The 21,496-nt window shown below is 31.2% G+C and overlaps 3 protein-coding genes and 1 long non-coding RNA gene across 10 annotated transcripts in view; 2 read left to right on the top strand and 2 right to left on the bottom strand.

Annotated features, from left to right (window-relative positions):
• Positions 1-1,239, top strand: part of LOC125062292 (tyrosine-protein kinase Abl) — a 39,354-nt gene extending 38,115 nt beyond the window's left edge. For all 4 annotated transcript variants that reach the window (XM_047668099.1, XM_047668098.1, XM_047668097.1 and 1 more), the window contains exons 14-16: positions 130-242; positions 394-543; positions 814-1,239. In XM_047668099.1, coding sequence (XP_047524055.1) covers positions 130-242; positions 394-543; positions 814-817 — 267 coding nt within the window. In that variant the 3' untranslated portion in view covers positions 818-1,239. The remainder of the gene's footprint in view (positions 1-129; positions 243-393; positions 544-813) is intronic.
• Positions 1,240-6,169: 4,930 nt separating this feature from the next.
• On the bottom strand, positions 6,170-15,657 carry LOC125062422 (alpha-tubulin N-acetyltransferase-like). 4 transcript variants are annotated; one of them, XM_047668343.1, is made up of 8 exons: positions 15,448-15,657; positions 12,975-13,124; positions 12,320-12,491; positions 11,758-11,909; positions 11,314-11,367; positions 10,278-10,374; positions 9,328-9,353; positions 6,170-7,807 (listed from the first exon to the last, which is right to left on the bottom strand). In XM_047668343.1, the coding sequence occupies exons 1-8, from the start codon at positions 15,549-15,551 to the stop codon at positions 7,525-7,527; spliced, it is 1,038 nt and encodes a 345-aa protein (XP_047524299.1). In that variant the 5' UTR covers positions 15,552-15,657; the 3' UTR covers positions 6,170-7,524. The 4 variants fall into 4 exon arrangements, with proteins under 4 accessions (XP_047524299.1, XP_047524300.1, XP_047524302.1 ...); XM_047668345.1 differs by lacking the exon at positions 6,170-7,807 and adding an exon at positions 9,194-9,233; XM_047668344.1 differs by lacking the exon at positions 11,314-11,367 and having other exon boundaries at positions 15,448-15,656.
• A 735-nt stretch (positions 15,658-16,392) lies between these two features.
• On the top strand, positions 16,393-16,921 carry LOC125062757. The gene is made up of 2 exons (XR_007119323.1): positions 16,393-16,576; positions 16,760-16,921. It is a non-coding gene; the product is annotated as an uncharacterized LOC125062757 (long non-coding RNA).
• A 1,089-nt stretch (positions 16,922-18,010) lies between these two features.
• On the bottom strand, positions 18,011-20,512 carry LOC125062495 (probable ATP-dependent RNA helicase DDX43). The gene has a single exon (XM_047668478.1). It carries the CDS (start codon positions 20,330-20,332, stop codon positions 18,422-18,424), a length of 1,911 nt encoding a protein of 636 aa, XP_047524434.1. The 5' UTR covers positions 20,333-20,512; the 3' UTR covers positions 18,011-18,421.
• Positions 20,513-21,496: the final 984 nt, after the last annotated feature.

The following is a 21,496-nucleotide window of genomic DNA, read 5'->3' as shown; positions in this document are numbered from 1 at the left end:
GACCTAAAAAGGTTGTCGCGCCATTGATTTATTTTTATTATTGGTATAGACTGTACAAAGTGTTAATATATAATATACTATTTTTACAGAAACTTTTCTATTGTTTCATGGTTATCTAATAAACTCTAGGTCCGTCGTGGCTGCGGCGGAAGCGGCGGTCGTGGATCGTTATGGCGTCTCCAAACGTCCGAGCGACTTGCACGCCTAAGCAGTGCGTGTATGTCTGCAGCTTCTGCTAGCAGGTAAGTGTGTTTAACTGACTTCGAAAAAGGTCATCTTTCACTAATTGGATATTATTCGAGTATTATCAATAGGTGTGCTAAATTTTGTAGTAAATATGCTTACGTAATACTTGACCGCCCCCTTAGTTATCTAATGATAAGTACTTTTTAGGTGCGCACCACAATTGCGCGTGCAGCTAAGAGCTGCCGCTACGCGATTGGAATGTGAGGCTAGAGCCCTGGCTTCACCGGCGCCTCATCATCATCACCTGGCTGATGGAGTGGAACAAGCACTCAGGGATCTCGCTAATATTGTGCATAGGTATGTATATTAAATGAGAAATGTCTAATATAAAATTAGTTTATACTTCCATGATTAAATGTTTTATATCACATTTTTTAATAAATGCCTTATAAAAGATATTTGATATCATGTGCTCCAACTGTTTGTGACTAAACATTTTCTGACGAGCTACTCTGTAAAACAGATTTCCGTTTCAATAGGCACTCTCTAATAATTATAACGTCAATATTTCCCGATTTTTATATAGTTTCAGCAAGTTACATGGTAACGATTTAAATATATTTTCAGATAAATTCGCTTTTTTTCGACTGCCACTTGATTACATCACATCAAGCAACACTTGCTACACTATTCTTTATATTTTGTATTATTAACAAATGCATTGAGATTTTTTCTTTATATTGTATTAATATTTTAAAAGATAATATTAAGACTTAAAATGTCGCGCTTAAGCCTTCAAGCTGTATGGAGTTCTGAAGTAACTTATTTAAAATGTGTAATTAATGAAACATTCGTGTGACTTGTTTAGAGGAGACAGAGTACACACATTTCTGTGTCTATGGGCAGTTGATATGTGCCTACCATAAAGTTATAGATTTGACCTCGATCATCGCAATTAATTAACTAAGCTACGAAGGCATACATACTAGCGTCTATAAACTACATAATACATACTATCGTAATATATATTTATATTAGCGTCAAGTTCATAAAGTAAAAAAAAACGTGAATTTCACCAATGTTCTGTCATATATCGCTTCTCAATTCATTCGCAACGTTTCTGCCAAAATGTCTGTATTAACACGTTTATTAAACATTCATAAAATGCGGAAATTTTCTATGTCACATTATCACAAATCAAATATTCTTAAAATAATTCAGAATTAACGCAGAAATAAATTTTGCTGATACATAGCTGTATATATCACAATTTAACTATATTAGAGCATGATATAACATTTCCGTCAATGCTCTATCGTAACAATATATAAAATGGATAACAACCAAAGACACGCGTTTCATATTAATTACCAGCAAATACTCTTTAGTTTTAGTGTATTTTAGTACAAAGGTTATGATTTACAAAATTAAAGATTAGTACAAGATGTATGTAATTTAACAATTTAGAATTTGCGAACATATTCCTTTGTAAAGACTGAAGTGAATAATTTTGTAGTTGCAAACGAATTATATGAAGGGCGCTAAATTTAATTTTTAAGGGTTTATTGATGTAAAGCTTAAGGATTTTCGATTAACAACAAAATATTCACTTGAATTTTGTGGCGACAATAACGCCATATTCGTTCTCACGAATTTAATCAAAAACATTTTTTTACTAATTCAATGCAACGGGAAAATTTCTGAGGCTTTACAGATATGAAAATGAGCCAACGTTGTAGATACTGCTATAGATTTAGGAGTCATTTTTTCTCTACGTTTGTAAATAGATAAAGGTGATAAAATATCGAGAATGCATGAAACAGGTTGCCGGTTTTTTATGAAGCTTTCGTAATAAGTGGCTCCTAAATATACTAGCAGCTAGAAAACGCCCTTTTCTGCATAATAGACTCAAAATATCAATGGGGTCAAAGTCAAAAAAAATTCATGCAGTATGATTATTTTTCTGTGCCAAAAATTGGGAGTGTTGAGGAGTCGCAAATACTCTTTAAGTATGTAAGTAAGAAACACGGCCTTGAAAGTTTAAAACTCCGAGAGAATTGCGAACTGTCATCTGCCAAGTTACTGATTCAGTTCGCACTCACTTGTCTATGAGTCTTGGCCTAAGCTCACATTATCTGACGCGAAACATTTTAAATCACAGATTGCTTACAACTTAATTAGCGCAAGCGTCAAAATGGCGTCCGATGTGACGAGCTTTACAGTTCAATTTATAATAAGTGAGAATGACCTCAATTTTGTAGTTTCGAGGTCGTTTCATTCCATAGTAAGTAGGTTTAGTGATTGCATTTAGCCTCACCGAATGTTGTTTGGGATATTTACATTTCCAACAATATTTCGGCTCTTTCGCGGTTCATACACAGCTCATAATTTTTTTTTCAAAGACCTTTAGTTACATAAATGCATGCCAATTGTTTTAAACAGTATATTTATTGAAAATCTCTTTACTATCATTTCTAGTGGTACAATTTAATGTTCTAACATTTCAATAAAAACATATTTCATCAGTACTAAATTTTTAAACAATGTTGCGTTTTTAGAAGTTAATTCTTTAATTCCAATGTCAATATTAAAATATTTAAACACGATTTCCACAATGAATGAGCTGTGATATGAAAGAAGCATCTTCCGACTCCCGCAAACATTCCTGTCGCTTTCCTATCTACTGCCTCCTACCGCTCTAGCATTTTTGTATATTTAGTAAGTATTTTCGGACCAACAGTCATGATTATTTTCAAGTTGGTCATTTGTGGACCGTTGGTTGGCCTATTTTCGTAAAGTTTATAATTTTTTTGGACCCCGGGTCAAGCTTAATATAAGATTTCTATTTAAGTTAGCGTGCTGTGATACGGCTTCTTAATCGGAATATGCTCAACAGGTGTTCTTTTTTTTTTCTTTTTTTTCATTATATTTATCGAAATTATTTAAGGTATCTTAGGTGAAATACTATATATAGGTAACCATTTATATAAAACGTTATTTAACAGGATATGCTAGTCTTTATTATTACAAATTGTAAGGATACGTAAGTATTATTTGCGTACATCACTATTATAAGTCATCGTAAGGTTTTGTATTTCCCAAATGAAACATTTAGTACTCCTATCCTCTTCATAAAAACTAAATCAGTGTCTCTTTAGACTACCTTTGTCTCTTTCTATCTAATTGTGTTTACGCTGTATTGAAAAGAGATGTTTTCTGGTTAAAACGCTTGTTGCACCGTTTAGTTTTTATAGGGGGTAAGTTTGTAGATAACGCTTAACCGTATATGCCGATCGGCCTTAGAGACTATTTACTGGAACATTTGCGTGTAATATTATTATATGGAGCACTCTGAATCAGTTCAATGGGATTGGACCGAAGGTGAAGAAGCTCAATATACGAATTTATGACAGACGTGTGCGATGTGAAAACGTCTTTTGAATTTATAGATACCCGTTTTTATAAACGTGAAACACATAGCGTTAAAGTTATTTGACACTTGAAAACAGTAAAATGAGTTGTTTTTTAATAAGGTTTCATTCATTCTATGATATACTCAACCTACTATGGTAGATCAGGTGGAAACACAGTTTAATCGTCATATCAGCGCTCTCAATCAATTGCAACATATTGCTTAAAATAGACATCAGTAGATTTACTGTAGATTTATTATGAGTTAACATAGAATAATAAAAAATACTTAGTTGTACGCCCTGGTGGTACTAATATTTAGATTTGTCAAAAAGCATTAAATAGTGGGACAAAATTACTAATTACGTAGGTTCAAAAGTCGTTTTAACGTAAGTAAAAAACTGGTGTATGGAATATTAATTGGACTGCGTTCAGAGATATGCACCTATATTACTCTACTTCAATGTCTATTTAATTATAATAACGTATTTTTTCTATAGAAATTGTAATATCCTGTATTTTCTAAAATTATATTAAGTTTACCAGTGATCAAATATAAAGATCGGTTTGTGAACATATATCGTACCGTGTGTTATATTGATGGATTTATGTATATTTATTTGAATTAAAAAATATATTTTATTTTTCTTTATATGCATTTATTTTACAAACATTTTTAATGAGTTAGTATTTTTTTTAATGTAATGTCAGTTCAGTCAAGTCTTGAAGCAAAGTTACTTTTTAACACCTCAATATAACACATAGATTATCGGTCTTATTATAAAACGCGGTATATCTAGTCTACGTTTTGTAATACGGCTGTATGATTTTACCACATTGTATATAGTAGTTCCAGCTTTGTACACTTAGAGATAGCTACATTAACGATTCGTTACTCATCAAACAAATTGTTGTAACTATCCGTTAATCAATGGTTTTAGTATGGTTGGTACTTGTTTGAGTGTATTTTATTGATTATAATTTAATGCCACATTCTTTCATATATGTACGGCATTGATTGCTCTATAATTGTCTACTTCTGCCCCACTGCTGGAAATATAACCATTTATATGTACTGGAATAACGTGGCCATCAGTGCTCACATGCAAGAGTCACAGCGATGGGCGTGAGCACTGGCTACGCGAGTGACCTATTTACTTCACTGACCCACTTCTGTGTCTGACAGGGCTGAGTGTAAATATGTCATTATTATTACATTGACGACTGTAAGGTCCGAGTAAAATTTGGACCAGAATATGTTTTACAATAAAAATCTTTTTTAAACGGCTATTAAATTTAAATTCTTCATATATTTAGAAGAAAAAACCATGAAAGACCAGGTTTTCATATGCCATGGTTATTTAGGTCTGTATTAATTTATATTTTTCATGTACAACAAGTCCTAACCATACTAAGCTAGTAATATGTATTAATGCTCTGGAGATTAACCATGAACTAATTGACAGGACTATATTAACGACTTTATTGCGCTTTGTATTGTAGAAGTAACGTTTACACAAAATGATTCCTGCTTACAAGTTCACGGTGATTCTACAGAACATTATTTTCCCACTTACAGGTGTTTCCATTCGATCTCTACTTCTCTGTATCATTATAGCTAATAGAATCCAAAGATAGTAATTGATTACATGCGAAAGGTTGAAATTGTATTGTCAAATAAAAGGTTTTCTTTAATTTTGTATTTTAATTTATGAACCCTGCTACAGAATCAGTCCCATTAGTTAACAACGATTTAAGGAAACCACTTATTGGTGAACCTATTTAAATCTACTGTTTAGTAAGCGAATTGGAGTACGCTGTTTAAACTCTAAAGTCAACGCAACATACGCTATTTGATAGGTTTTTGGCATGTTTTGAGCAGTTTCCCAAATATCTTTTTAGTTATTTAAATCCCTTTGGTGGTAAAACAATGGTTATAGCTTAGTTTTTTTTTTTTTTTAAAGCGAGATGCAACTTTACTAAAGTAAGGTAGTAAGTAGTCTCTGCCAATTATTTTTTCGCTTTCAATGTACTCATGTGAAGAGAAGGCTGATCACCATATTCCTACTGATACCTATATTACCCCCTTATATATAAAGGATGATCAATTTAGAGGTATAGGATTTTAAATTGAAATAAAACAACGAAAATTCAAATTTATCAATTTTAAGGCAATCTTTTTATTTAAGGGTGAATTTTCGATTGAAAATTAGGGTGCTTTTTCGATATTAATTCAAAATAAGGTGAAAAAATAAATATTTCAAATCAAATAAAAGTACAGCGTATTTAGGACATACAAAGGTATGTTTTCACCAAATTTCGTGTGGAAAAAATAAATTTTGTAAAACATAAAAATAAAAAACCAACATTTTGGTTTTTTGAATTTTTGACATAAATTTTGAGGTTATGAGAAAAAAATTTAAATACAAAGTTTTAGATCTTTTGATTATCTACAACTTTGCCATTTGACTTTTTCCCATAGGACTTTTGTTTTGCCGGAAATCCAGATAAACCGTTTTTTATGTATGATTTTCATAGGTATATTTTAACTTCAGGAAAATTAAAACAAACATTATTAATAATAATTTAATTGAAAATCAAAAATATTTAGTAAAAATAATAATGTAAACATGCCTCGTGACTACCGTTTAAATTGATCCCGTGTTTTTTTCATTAGCACGAGTATTAAAACATAGCACTTATAAGTTAATCAAAATATAAATTTATCACAGGTGCCAGGAAACTACACATAAAAGAGCAAATCCAAAACGTGTTCATAAATTTGAATTGGCCAAAAAATTTCAACATTTTAAATATTATTTGAGCATTTAAAAATATCCTTTCAGTAAAATCTTCCGCTCCGTAACACAATGTGACAATAAAAATGCCATCAATGGGAATGTAACAGATAACTTAAACGCCGATTAAAGCCACTTATATAAAATTTAATAACTTATTAATACTTAACAACATCGATTAAATTAATAAATAAATAATACTTTGTGCAATTGATTTGTAAACATTATAGTTACCACATAAATTAGTACCCGACATTTAAGCAGTTAATACTTACTTAAATAACAAGCGCCGGTATAACATATATTAATTTCAATGATTATTAGATAGACTTCACACTTGAAGCCCACTGGCTGAAAAGTTCGTAGGACATTGTATACATAGACATAATATTTTTTTTTAGAGAATTTGATTTGATTGTCCAATAGTTGTCTTCGAGAGCGATACAACGATTATAGCGGTCATAATTTTTTTCGTAATTTTATAGTACGAGCCTTTAGCCTCAAAATGGGCTTAAGTTTGATTACCTCTTCTCCAGCGCAAAATTTCTGTTCAACGAGCATTCTCTTGAAGTCTGCGAACAGGAAAAAGTCGCTGGGGGCGAAATATGGAGAATATGGTGCAATAAATTTGGATTTATTACGATTGAACAGCTTCAAACACTGCTCAGAATCATCAATTCGTTTATACAAATATTCATCTAGGATATGTTGAACACGTTACTTTGATATCTCTCTTTGAAGGCTCTCAGCTATCTTAATCAACATCTCTTTTCGGCTATCCAAAATTTATTCGTGGACTTTTTTTTGATGTTTTAATCGGTCTTTGGGGCGTCCAGTATAAAAATCATATTAGTTTATACTATTGCGCCAACTATGTGTCAGTCTACAAACTTTTCAGCCCTCCTAATAGTACTAACGCAACGAAACAAGTAGACATATTATAACGTTGTATGAGAGAACACTACTTGTAACCTATCCTACAGCCTGGCAGCTAGTATTACTCCTCTTGAAACGAATAGACGATTTACCGTAAAAGCTTTGGTTTACACCTTATAATAAGCTATATCTACTAGAGATTCAAATTTAAACATGAAACGACAATAATGGAACCCTTAGAGCTGCCGCAATTTTACCACAGTTTGTTATGATAATATTTCAAATCGACATAGCCATCCTTGGTAAGGGATGGAGTAGGGTGAGACGAGATTGAACCATGAGAAGTTACGTCAATGGTGATCTGTTCAGAGACGGGACGTACTTCAAGAGAAGACGGCCTCTCGAGGTACTTTGCTTCGGGAACATTAATTATGCGCTCCGGTTCATTTATAAGCTTTAGTTCATCAATAACGAGTGATTGATCAGCCTTCGATTCACTTGTGGTCTTTGGTCTGGCTGGAATCTCCGTATTATACCTACAAATATTTAAGTAGCTTGCATGTGTAACAATTAATTAACATAACATCAATATTACAGAATTCATTATAATATTAATATGTACTACTATATAAATGAATTTTAAACTATATTAAACTCAGTAAATAAGGCAACAAAAAGTTAAAGCAAGCATCGGGGCTAGTTCCACTTCACACGAAAAAACATATCAAACGAAATATTATGTGTATAGAAAACTACGGTTCATAATGGGTATTTTATTTGGGCTCTATTATTATCATTCAAATATTGTTGATAATTCACTCACTCACTTGGAAATTTCATTTTCTCGTAGAATTGCAATTAATTCGAACCCGTACCGCGTAATTAAAAATATCGACTCCTAGATAATGTGCATCATAAAACAAAAATTATACATGGATCATAGATCATAGTAAGCATGAATTTTCTAATTAAAATAAATTGTAAATCTAAAACTATTAGGAGCTTAAGATTCAGAGAAAGTTTCGATAAAATTACATACATATCTAAAAAATTTAACATTTCGTAAATAACGTTGAATTTAATTACAAACCAAGAATGATCCTTAAAATATAAAATGCTCATGTTTCACAGATCATGGCGCTTACTCTGTTCCAATAGCGATATTACAGTAGCGCAGTACTTTTAATTAATTAAACCCGGGTGCCTATACCACGAGCTGTCTTTATACAACCCATTTGAAATGATGATGCTTTATACGACGACATGGTACGAATAAGCGATGCATCACAGTTGTTGGTTGTCAATAGGCTCGCAATAAGGGCTCATGGTAGGCCTCCAGATCTCTATTGGCATCACATTGTGTGACATAACTAACGTGACCAGACGTTCCGTTTTGAACGGGACTGTCCCAATTTCAAATTTCGAGAAAATTTCGTGAACTGGGGGACGCAAAATTGTCCCGTTTTCAGAAACTGCGCGGCAATTTGACCAGCAAAGCAAATGTGTTCTTCTGATGAATATAAATATCACTAAACATTTTGGATACCTATATTTTGTGATTCTTAACTTTTAAGCCAACTAAATTTTTCTAAATAAATAACTTTAGTGTTTTTTTTAAATTGACTACTTATTATTTGACTTTGTCACTTTAGACATAAGTAATGAATGCACCATACAAAATGATTTTTTTTCTATTAAATGAGACATTTGTTTGTAATTCATTTCGCATTCTGTTATTATTAAGGACTCTTCTTGATTACAATTATGAATATAAAAACCCGAAGCTGGACAACTTCTCTGGATATTAATCAGTAGTGTCACAAAAAAATAACGTCTACGATAATTTGCATATAAGTTTCTTTCTATCCATAGCCGTGTGCAGGGTTAAATCAATTCGTGCAAGGTGCAGTTGTGTTTTTTTCCAACAGCTGATTCCTTTGTTACAGCCGATTATTCTAGTATCTATTGTGACATATTTTATATGAATAAATTGTAACAAAAAATAAAAAAGTTGCAAAACAAATCCGAAAATAAAACATATAGAATGTACCCTCACCGCCTGTTATCGCCTCCGTGTATTACCTGTAACAAAAGAAATTTATTGTTTTATATAAACTTTCTAGATTTGGATTTGTACGCTTCCTACGAGCTACCTCCTACGGAGTCAGTACAATTTATTAAATTCTTTTCCTAATTTTTTTAATCTTATATTTTACTATGGGTGGTTTCTTTAACACTGCAAAACAGTAGGGAATCAAGATTGGTATGTATCTTACATTTACATTTAATAATACTATTTATAAATTAGTTCCTATTGTAATTGATAATCCTTAAGTTCACTTATACTGATCATGTCGTCATGTACCTTCGATTCGTATTTGTATCTTGAAGAATATTTTTGCAAGTGTTGTTCTCAAATTAATTCGGGTAAAAAGGCGGCTTTTATTTTTAGGTTAAATTTTATTAAGTAGACTTTAGCCTATGTTAAATGTATTCAATATATGTATTTTAATAATTCTAAACTATACTTTATCTAAGTACACAATAACGATTTTAACGATTTCAAATTTATTTTTTAGGTTAATAATTTATTTATTTCCACACAACTATATTGGTCACATAATAAAAGAGTGACTGAGAGTTGCATGCCATTTCTTCTCTTCCGTTCTACGCACTTGAGAACCGGTGTAAATGTAAGACACAGTCTAAAAAAAATATGCAATGAGCAAAAAATGTCACAATTTTTGTTACAAATTTCGTTTATTAATACAGTATCGCCTCTGCCACTACGTAATGTAATTTTTTTTCTTATAATATGAAATGAAAGCGTGCGAATAAGACGACTGTGGGACCTTCAGTAAGCAAAACAACAAGTGACACAGGCACTACGGGTTATTATTATATATGAATTTTAAAAAAAAATAACCTTTTATCTAGAAATACTACAATGTCAAGCTACGACCGATTTATCACGGGTGCCTGGCACACAACTAGTGTATCACTCACCCAATTCATTGAAGATGGTGGTTGTTGTGCTGCATAGCGACCCACTGACCCCACTGTAGGTAGGGTTGGTGTAGATCGCCCGGAAGTGGAATTATTTCTGCAATGCATTCTTTATAAGTATAAGACAATTCCATTAAAGGAAATGGTGCAATTAAAAAAAATATAGCTGAAAACAGATATAATTTGAGATTTTTTAAGCAATCTTCAATTTTATATATTCTTAAAATGTCGGCAACGCCGCCGCGAACACTCTGGCTTTTAGTGTCCATGAGCGGCGGTATCAATAAACACATGAGCCTCCTGAATGTTTGCCCCCTGTTCTATAAAAAAAATATTCAAAATAATTCCAATTAATTGAACTTCATCATCACAATTATCATGTGTCAACATACAGACTATACTAAAAGAAATACAATTTCTTTACATAGGATTAATTTTTAATCTTACTTTATTTTAAATCTATGTGTTAGCTTATTTTAAAAGGAAAATGTTAAACCTCAAATATAAATGTCTAGGTTACAACAGCTGACATTAGTTTTTCATAAAGTGTAAAGGTAGTGTGAGCTCGGCAAAGATGTTAAAATTTATTAATTTATTAATACAGAGTAATAGGTTAATCACAAAAGGTGTTCAATAAATAGTGATAATGCGATACATTGTTTTTGAAAAGAACACACACGCAATATATTAGATACAAAAAAAAACAATAAATTTTTGTTTGTTTTTAAAATAGAAGTCATTTGTCAGCGTCTATTGCGCTTTTATATGTATATAAAATTGAAGTAAGCGCGGTAATAAAATATATCTGCTTGAAAAATTCAACTATGGAGCTGGTAAAGAAGACTAATTGAGTCCATATTCTACGGTTGCGCTTTAGTGAAGCTCAACTCGGCACACCAACGCGAAGGTGATAGTGTTCGTTTTATTGCAGAAGAAATGAAGATTTCTATACAGCATCTGTATATAATTAAGATTGCGTCATCCTCATTATCACTTTTATTGAACGACCCTAGTATTAGGTAATATATATATTTACGTCTCAAATGCTTTGTTTATATCCTTGTGTGGCAATCTGATATTTTGGTCGTCTCTGAAACGATTATTGCACCCAAATAATTTATTTATAGGCACGAATTTATTCATAGTGAATTTTTTGTTGGGAAATTCTAATGCATATAATTCTAATGCATATAATGCTAATGTATATAATTCCTGGCTACTCAGCTTGGAATTGTATAGCCGTATACAGATAATATGTACATTATGTATTTTCTGCCAATCAGCAGGATGCGTTCAAAGTTTTCTTAAAAATTACCTAAATATACATAGACATTCGTAATAAAGAAGAATGTTCACTAAATAATATTCTACCTAACTTCCAAGTTATCATTTCAAAAATATTGTTTTCCTATTAGTCTGATTTTAGTAATAATCGTTTAACGTTGGCATACTTCAAGAATAAAATTAATATTAAACTTACATTGACTGAACATTCTCGAAAAATTTTGCAGACACTGCAAAGCAGTTATGCTGTCTCAATAACTTTCCGATGTTATAATGTTTTTGCAGAAAATTTTCAAATTTCTGAGAAGGATTATCAATGGCTATTCTGTCGACTGTAGTGCATTGATCCTGTTAAAGACAACACATTATACAAACATAAGAATTACTATCATTAGCCATGCTTCACGTAGCATTCATTATAAATAATATAATTTTTAGACATACACATTGTTTTACAACATATAAATAAATAAATTTAAAATCTCACAAAACAACACAGATACAGAAATCTCATCATTCTTTTGTTATTGATTTGAAGGAATAATTAAAATTGTGTTGAGCACTATATTATACCTTATTAACACGTCAAATTTAACAATTGACCCAGATTTCAAAGTAATTATAATTGTTATAAGCTGTAAATTTTAATATCAAAAAGAAAGGCTGTCGATTTTAATTTTTAATAAAGAGTCTAACAACATGATGACATGATATACGGTAAGTATAATATTTATTAAAAAAGATATATGAATACTTACAGCTAACATATAATCAAAAAGTTTCTTCCCGAAGCCCATTTTCTGGTACTCCTCAAGTACATAAAAATCAAGTATACATAGAGGACTGACTTTGTGACAAATCAAAGATTCGTCATGCAAATATAGGCTTTTAACACCAATTTTAAGGATGCCAATAACTTGTCCAGCACCGCTGAAATTTTTTTTTAATTTACCACAATTATACAATATTTTTACATTTACCATTTGTAATAGTTACAACAAAGGAAATCTTATCTATAAATTTAATGATAAACAAAATATAAATCCTATTAAGCCTGTTTTTATTCCCAAAAAATAAACTTTAATGAATACTTAGTATACATAAAATATTTAAAGGTTATTTAATATATAAATAAAGAAACACCCCCAAACAAAGAATAAAGTTATTACATACACCTTTTAATTGTAACACATCATGTTTACAATTAAAAGGTGTGTTATTGTTTTAGGCAAGATGGGGCACAAAAGTACAGGTTCTACAAGTGACACAATTAAGCATTTTAACACTAATTTAGTATTTTAGAATATTAAATCTTTATTAGTACTATATTTTTTTTGTAAATAAATGTTTATTTTAAACATGAAGATTATGATTTCGTTTTTTTTATTAGTTTCTGATTGATACAATACTTACTTATTTCCCTCAGCATCTTTTAAAAGATACAAAATATGTTCTGAAGAACGCAGTTTGTCCATGCTGGTTAAGGTCTTGCTAAGACCTTGAGCCTTTGTAGACTTTTCTCCAATCCAGTTCACAACATTCTTCAAATACTCCTGGACTAACCTGAAAACATTCAATATTTTTATAAGAAAGCTATGGAATATATAATTGGAATTTATCTATATGGAATTTATTCCTATTGTTGAACATTTATTGATTTAGCTTAGGCATAGAAGCCTGATAACCAACTTAGAAAAAGAAAAAATACCAGAATAACAAATGCAAACATAATAGGTATGTGTGTGAAACTTTCTCCAATGAGGCAATGTAGCTCTGAATGAACCATTCACACTATCAAGGGTGAAAAGCATCATAACTAAAACAACTAAATCAAGCAACTAATTGAAGATTAATGGTAAATGGACATATATTACATGTTTCAACTGCAAAGGCCTCTTTGGCCTCTATCAACAACCATAAAAAATCTGCAGGTTTTCCCAACCCATTTATTTAGTATATAAAAATGTTAATATAGATTAAGTAATTAATAATATAGATTATGTAAATTATATATGTTACATATTGAGTTCAATTTGTAGTAATATTTGAGTGCATTATAGCTTGGGAAACTACTACACACTGGACGTTACTCTGGCTAGTAAGTTATATTTTTGGTAAAAATGTTCTGCTTGTACATAAAATCTGAATTTGAATTAATTTTAAATTTTTCATTTCTTAGCAGCCATAATCAAACCTTGATGGAGCTTTTAAAATCCAATGCACATTGTTTACTTTTTGTATCTATGTTTGATTTGTTGTTATATATTATAATAATTAAATTTCATACTTCAGACAGATTTCAAGTGAGCTACTATTTTTTTTTAAATTTATTCACTTAGTTCACTTTCCAAAGATTCTTTCCATGTGACAGCTGTATTCTTAATAAATAATTTACAAGTACATTTACCAACCCCATTCACTTATTCATCATGAAATTATTTTCTAAGTATTATTAAATTTTTATGAATTGATATAACACATTATAGTTGGCTATTAAGTTCTCATTACCAAACTATAAGAGTTGGTAATAGTTTTTTTTTCTCCTTTAATTATCAGCCATCGACTTCACTTACTCATAATCTGATGTGTTCTCTTAATGAGTGGCTAATGTTCCAGTGAACATCATGCCAGATTCAATCACTAGTCCAGGGTTAGAATTTGTTTTCTTTCTAGTTGGATTACTATCTAGAAGGTTTTTAGCTAGTATATTGCTATGTTCCTTAAGCCTGTTCATGTATCTTGTACTACGAGCATTGAGTGTTTCTTTTATAGTTTCCATATCCAGGTGTTCGCGGAATTCAGTATTTCTAACGAACCAAGGAGCACTGGATATGGTTCTCAGAGCGATATTTTGAAATATCTATAGTATTTCTACTTCTATTGGAGTGACTTGCAGAGTCCCACAGTTCAATGCCATATGTCCAAATTGGCTTGATTATAACTTGGTATACTAGTTTATTATGCAGGGACAATTGTGATCTACGTCCTACAAGCCAAGATAGGCTATTAAACTGTAGATTTGCTTCTTTTGATTAGGTGTTTATTAATACCATGTTAATCTTCTATCTAGGGACATATCAAGATATTTGACAGTTACTTGTTGGCAGTACTTTGCCTTCCAGATGTTCAGGTGCACATTCTCCTCTTCTGAGAGTGGAAGTAATTTGTGTGGATTTCATAGTGCTATATTTTATCCTCCATTTCCATAGCCAAGTATCAATTTTTTCAAGCTGAATTTGTAGTTTCTGTGAAACTTGTACTGGGTCTTCATCACTAGCAGACATGCTGTATCATCTGCATATGTGGCAGTCTGTCTCTACATCATTAGTTTTGGAAAGTCTGTGGTAATAGTAACAATGGCGAAGCTATCACTGACTCTTAACCTTATTTCTAAGACTATGTGTGAAGTATAAAATTGTGTTATTTCTTTATGGTTGTAATACCTTCATAAAAATTGTTGATAACTTTATAGCTTTGGAAGAGGTTGGTAATGAAAGCAATTTATTAAATTAATGCTTTCATTATTAACGGAAGCATTAAATTAAATTGGTCACATAAACAATTTTTTTTCTAACATCTCATTATATTTTATTCATTTTATGAAAACATTAAAACTACAAATTCAAAATGTATATCTAAACATAAAGTATGTGGGTACGCATCCTCTGACCTTAAAAAAATCATATCAATTTCAACGTTACATTAAACGGGTCGGAAATGCCTGCAATTACCTAGTTTAAATAAAATATAATAATTCTAAGTTATTCAATGCACGATTATAGAATACGATGTCATACCTTATAAAAATCATTACATTACAAAGGCTTAAATTCTATAGTCGAACCAAGGATCGATATTTTTGTATCGTTTCATTGCAGAATCTTACCTTATTTGACTTACGTTCCCCTGAAAATCTGCAGGCAGGAACACATGGTCTATCTTAGAAATTTCTTGCTTAAGCACAGTATTAATGGTAAATTTCATCATCATAAATCGTATGTAATAATTTTTTTGTAAAATTTATACAATAATAAGATTTAAGTGAGAACCACGGGTAACCCTTCTAACAAAGTAAAGAGGCACGGCAAAAAGCGGAACTAAATTTGTAAATTTTGACAGATAGGCCATATTTTTCGTTGTCATGGGGGCTCAGTCAAGATGACTTAACAGTAATGTATGTAGAAAGTAGATTAATAATCTAATCAATATACAGATTTTGCAACGAATATATTTTAAAATTCGTAACAACATTTACGAAGAATGTCTGTTATTAGAAAATTAAAAAATACTCTACAGGTATTGAAAAACTCTTGTTTTCAAATCAAGAGAGAGATAAATTATTGTTGGTTAAATGTTTTTTTTACATTCTGGGTGTTATTGCATTTTTTAAGGGATCCCTATCATTTAAAAATGTAATAGAAATTTTGAAATCGATCCTACAAACAAAAATTACAAACATACATACAAAAACACAAATGTTTCCCTTTACCATATTAGTATAGATTATACATACTTTCTGCATTTTTATATCTGTAGTTAGAACTGATATAACGTATTAGCATCGCAAGATCGAATGAAAGAACGATAATTTTTTACTTGAAACTGGCATAAAGTTGAAGCTGTTGCCATAATATTAAAAAAGAAAAAAGAAAAAAAGAAAAAAAGAAAAAAAGAACGATAATTTTGTTTGTGGTTTCTATATAAGTTTAGAAATTTAACTGTCAAACTTACTTCGACAGATGTTTCTATAAAATAAATAAAATATAAAATTATTTCAAATAATTCATCAATTACAATAAGCTATTATGTCTTAATATATATATTTATTTAATATAAAACTATTCTTTTGATATATTTTAAATGTAAAGTTTTCTGGTGCTGTGCAGTTGACACTTATTATTTTTAAACGTTTCCTTCAAATTTTGAAGCTTTCAATATTTTGGTGTTTACAAAATTTCGGTTTCATAAATATAGTTTTACAAATTGTTTAACTTATAAAATAATATTATGATGGGGTAAGTATTGTTCAAAAATTGGTTTATTAAAAATAAATATCTATATCGGAGTGAATTCCTGATATTAAACTCTTTGCATAAGATATTTTAAATAATGATAAAAATTGATTCCTTAAAATTGTACAAATTCAGTTTATACGTTAACTAATTCATATAATATAAATAATGATATTTTCTTTACAGCTTAAACCTGACGAACTCGCTGAATTGAGAGAATGAAATATATAAATGAATATAATATGTTTATATCCAATTGAACATTGCCTGATTCAAGACAAGACATCTTTTTCTATCTTGATGGAGTCATCCTAACTAAATAAATACTGTTATTATAATACTTTCAAATGGCTTATTATTTACACATTATAATTTTGAGAAAAACCTCTGTTTTTTTAAAGAAAAAGCAGAGGAGAATAATACAATTCATGAACATAATGAGGAAAAATTTAATTATAATAAATATCTACTAGTGATATGGCATTAATATTTATTGTAAATATGATATATTGGGGAATTATGTTTTTGTTAGACATGCCTAAATAATTAATTGAATATTATTCAACCATGTGCAATTATTTGTAGGTACACTGAAATCTTCAATGAGTCAAAGTAGTTAATCTATAATAAATTATAAACTCAATATCTACGAAGTCGGTAGAAGGGCATTGCCGTCTTGTTTCTCATCTCCGTCGATATTTTAATAATTTATTAATTATCACACTCTCTAAACTCAAAATACCCCAAAATATAAAAATTATATTTTTTTTCATATACATATTAGCCATAGTAGATAAATCTTATTATTTTAACTTTATTAACAAGTTTAAATACAAATATTGAATTTTATAGGTTCTAAACTTATTTGGACATTTCGATACAAAAAAGTTGAACAAAAAGTAACTTTTTTAGAATTGCTTATTCTGTCATAGTTGGAAGGCGCAACTGTAAAATTTCGGTTCAGCCGAGCGGTCATGGTACGGATTTTCATACAAATTGAACGAATGAAATCCGATAATCGCTAAGGTCACGTGGGAACATAAACTGTCTCGTTTTTTCGATGTCATGGTACGAATTAGCATCTCAGTTGTAGGTTGTCAATAGGCTCACAATAAGAGCTCATGGTAGGCCCCAAGGTTATATTTAGGCTGAAATTTGTTTCCTTTCTTCTATAATGAGGTTATAGGTTTGAACCCCGGCTGAGCACTAATTGACTTTTGATTACCTACTTGCCTATTAAAAAAAACTAATATTCACGAAATAGTTTAAGACTAGGGTTTGTATAGCCAGTTCGTTTATGTTAAAAGATCAAATCAAATGAAAATCATAAAATTCTGATTCAATTATAGGTAAAATCTAAGTTGTTTCCTCATATACATATATATATAAGTAATAAATATTATAATTACATTAAGATAAACCAGATAAACAATTGTAGCATACAAAGCTTATTTATTTAAAAAAAACTACACTTATTACAGAGATCAGAAATGTATTATGTTTGGATCATACTTCTCAACTGAGATTTTTAATATTAAAATTAGCCTAAGAATACTTAAACATGTGGTGGGAATTTCTAATATATAAAATTATAAAGGCCATTGTATGACCTCTTTTAGTAGAGTTATAACTCCCAACTTCCAATTTCATTCCTAAGCTAAGATCAAAATCTGTAAGCCAAAACATAACAAAATTGAACACTACATTTCAAAACTAGAAATAACAAAATAAAATTACTACTGGAACAAGAGAAAAAAATATAAAAAAGAAAAAAAAAACTATGCCATGCCTAGTAAATCTTAAACATACTATTAAAATATAATACTTTTTAATTCACTTTAATAAGGTCTACCAGCGTGGTCTTCTCCCTCTCCCACGACCACCTTGACCATGTTGCCTTGTTGACTTGTTAGCTTTAAAACGGTCAGCCATTTCCCTCAACTCACTAGGAACCTCTTGGTGTGCTTCTTCCAAAATATTTATCAATTCACCGGCATTTGCCCAATCATATTTTGTCACTAAAGATAATGCAATCCCTGTCCTACCGGCCCTTCCTGTACGCCCAATTCTATGAACATACTCCTCAATTTTCCTTGGAAAGTCTAGGTTTATAACATGAGTTAAGTCTTTTATATCAATCCCCCGTGAAGCAACATCTGTGGCAACTAATATGTTGACTGTTCCATCCATCATATCTTCAAGAGCTGCTTCACGATCACTTTGATCCCTATCACCATGCAATGATTCACAATAAAATCCCTTACATGCTAAATCTGCTGTGACATCAGAAGCTGTACTTTTTTTGGCACAGAAAATCAAAACTTTATCAGTAGGATCCATATTATGTATAAAGTCAAGGAGAATACTATCCTTTTCTTCTTCCATAACAACCCTTACTTTTTGGGTAACTGTGTGCACTGCTGCCAAGTCCAGGGACCCAACGTTTACATATACAGGATTGTGCATGTACTTGTCAGCTAGCCGGCGAACAGCAGAAGGCCAGGTGGCAGATGTCATAACACATTGGTGTTCAGGTCTCACATTCAACAAACAAATATGGATCTGAGGTTCAAAGCCCATATCTAGCATTCGATCTGCTTCGTCTAATACAATATAGGAGAAGTAGGAAGCATCTATATGATTTGCTTTGATCAAATCAATCAATCTTCCAGGGGTTGCAATGACAATATCCACCCCCTTTGAAACAATATCAATTTGTTCCTGCCGATCTGCTCCCCCATATATGCAAACACTATTAATGCCTTTGTAATGATATTTGTTGACTTCTCTCTGAATTTGTATAGCTAATTCTCTTGTTGGAGCTAGAATAAGTACAGTTGGCCCTGGTCTCTTTTCTCTAGGTGTTGGCTGCCCTTCAATATGAATTAAAGCAGGCAACAAAAAGGCTAAAGTTTTGCCAGTTCCTGTTTGTGCAATACCAATCATGTCTTCTCCTTTTAGTAAAATGGGCCAAGCTTGGCTCTGAATTGGAGAAGGTTTTGTAAATCCTTGTTTACGTATTTCCTCAAGTATTTCTGGATAATCTTTAAATGCTTGCTCAAAGGTCAGCACAGGATTTGGTATTGCCTCAGCTTCCAAGTTGTCAGCTATTCTTGTTACTTTAATGTCAAAGTTACACAAGCGCCAATAAGCAACCTCATTTGGAGGCATTGCAGCAACTGTAGGATCCTCATTATAAAAGTTTTTGACAATAGGCGGTAATGTTGCCCACCTTTCTTTTTGTACCTGATCAGCATAAGCAGATGCTTTGGCCAAATCTATAACTTCAACCCCTTCACTATTCACATAAGTAAATAGACATGCACTTGCGCCATCCTGAGAAGCAGTCCCTGAAACCGACTGTGCATTCTGTTTTTTAGACGCCTCTTTATCAATAGTAAGATCTTTAATCATTTGTTCAACTTTTGTAATCGCAGAATCAGTTCCAAATAGCGAGATATCTGTGTTGTCACCTGCTGAATTGCCAATTTTAATTTTAGCTTCACTCTCATATTCTAAATCGCGGATTTTTACTCCTCCTCGACCTATCACTCGCCCAATTTTAGTTGAGGGTATTGATATGACTTTGTTATTACCACGAAGATACCCTCTGCCACGTGCTGTAGTAATATTTCTAGAATACTGACCGTCTCTTTGGCCTCTGACAGAATAATTTCCTCTCGATTGGAAATTTTGTTCAGGCGGTGGTATATTTTGTTGTACCGGTGTATCGTCACAATCAGAATCCCAGTCCGACATGTTTTATTTTAATCTGATACAAATAATTAATAATATCATCTATCAGAAATATAGCTATTCAACTATGAGTATTTTCAAAAAAATTAAGTGTATGATTTGCTTAATTCTTAAAAACAGTCACCACCACACGACAGTACAGGCAAAGGAACTAAGAAGTGCAACCGGCAACGCGCACTTCGCAATAACAAAATCGCGTCTGTCTCAGTGTTGCCAAGTGGCAGTGTGACCGTTGTAAAAAATGGTGATCTACTAAAACTACAAGGCGCCAGTACTAAATAATACCAAAACACATGCTGAATTATACTAAAAATATACTAAAATAAAAAGTAAACGAGGAAATTTTTTATTAAAACACTTATTATCAGTTACTTTTTAATTTTACCAATTACATACCATTATACTATATTAAAATAATTTTAAATATTTACAATAAGTTTTATTACAAATAGTCTTATTCGACAGAGCAGATTTAGTGCGTTTGCAGACAAAGCCCTTTGCGATTTCCGAATCAAAAACATTTTGCTGAATGAAGCGCTGAGATGATCCATGGCCCGAAATGGTATGTTATGTTCTGCCAACGCTGCATAAAATATAAGCTATGCTGCTTACTTCTTCAGATATGGGTTCTTTCCTTTGAAATGATTTACCATCAATCTGAAAATAAACAGGATTTGATAAATTTTCCTATCGTAAAAAATAAGTAAAATAACTATCTATTTCTTATCTTGGGAAACGAGTGTCTCATTCAGTTGAAAATTAATATTCTTGATAAAAATATTACACATGTTTGAACCCTGCAAAACTATCTTTCCATCCCACAGAATCTGTTCGGCATGTATGTATACTACATTACCTCATTTATGAAAATTTTAAAATACAACTTGAAATTGCTTGAGAATTGATTATACATGTGTGTGTGTGTACAACTGTACATGTACACTGTCCAGGATCCATCGGACACCTGTACAAGTAGGAAAATTAATAGTGCCATAAAAAAATAAGGGACACACATTATGTTATAAATATTTCAATGGCTATATATAGCTTTCTTACCTTGGATTGTCCACTATAATGTATAAGTTTCTGCCGATGTTTTTCAGAATCTGCATGAATTGTTGCAATTCTGCTAAATTATAAAAGATAGCTAAAAACATGTAAAACTTA

This window comes from Pieris napi, chromosome Z, assembly GCF_905475465.1.
Source record: "Pieris napi chromosome Z, ilPieNapi1.2, whole genome shotgun sequence".
In the NCBI taxonomy this organism is placed as follows: domain Eukaryota; kingdom Metazoa; phylum Arthropoda; class Insecta; order Lepidoptera; family Pieridae; genus Pieris; species Pieris napi.
Note: the sequence above shows the minus strand (reverse complement) of the source record. Positions and strands in the feature narration are given on the sequence as shown.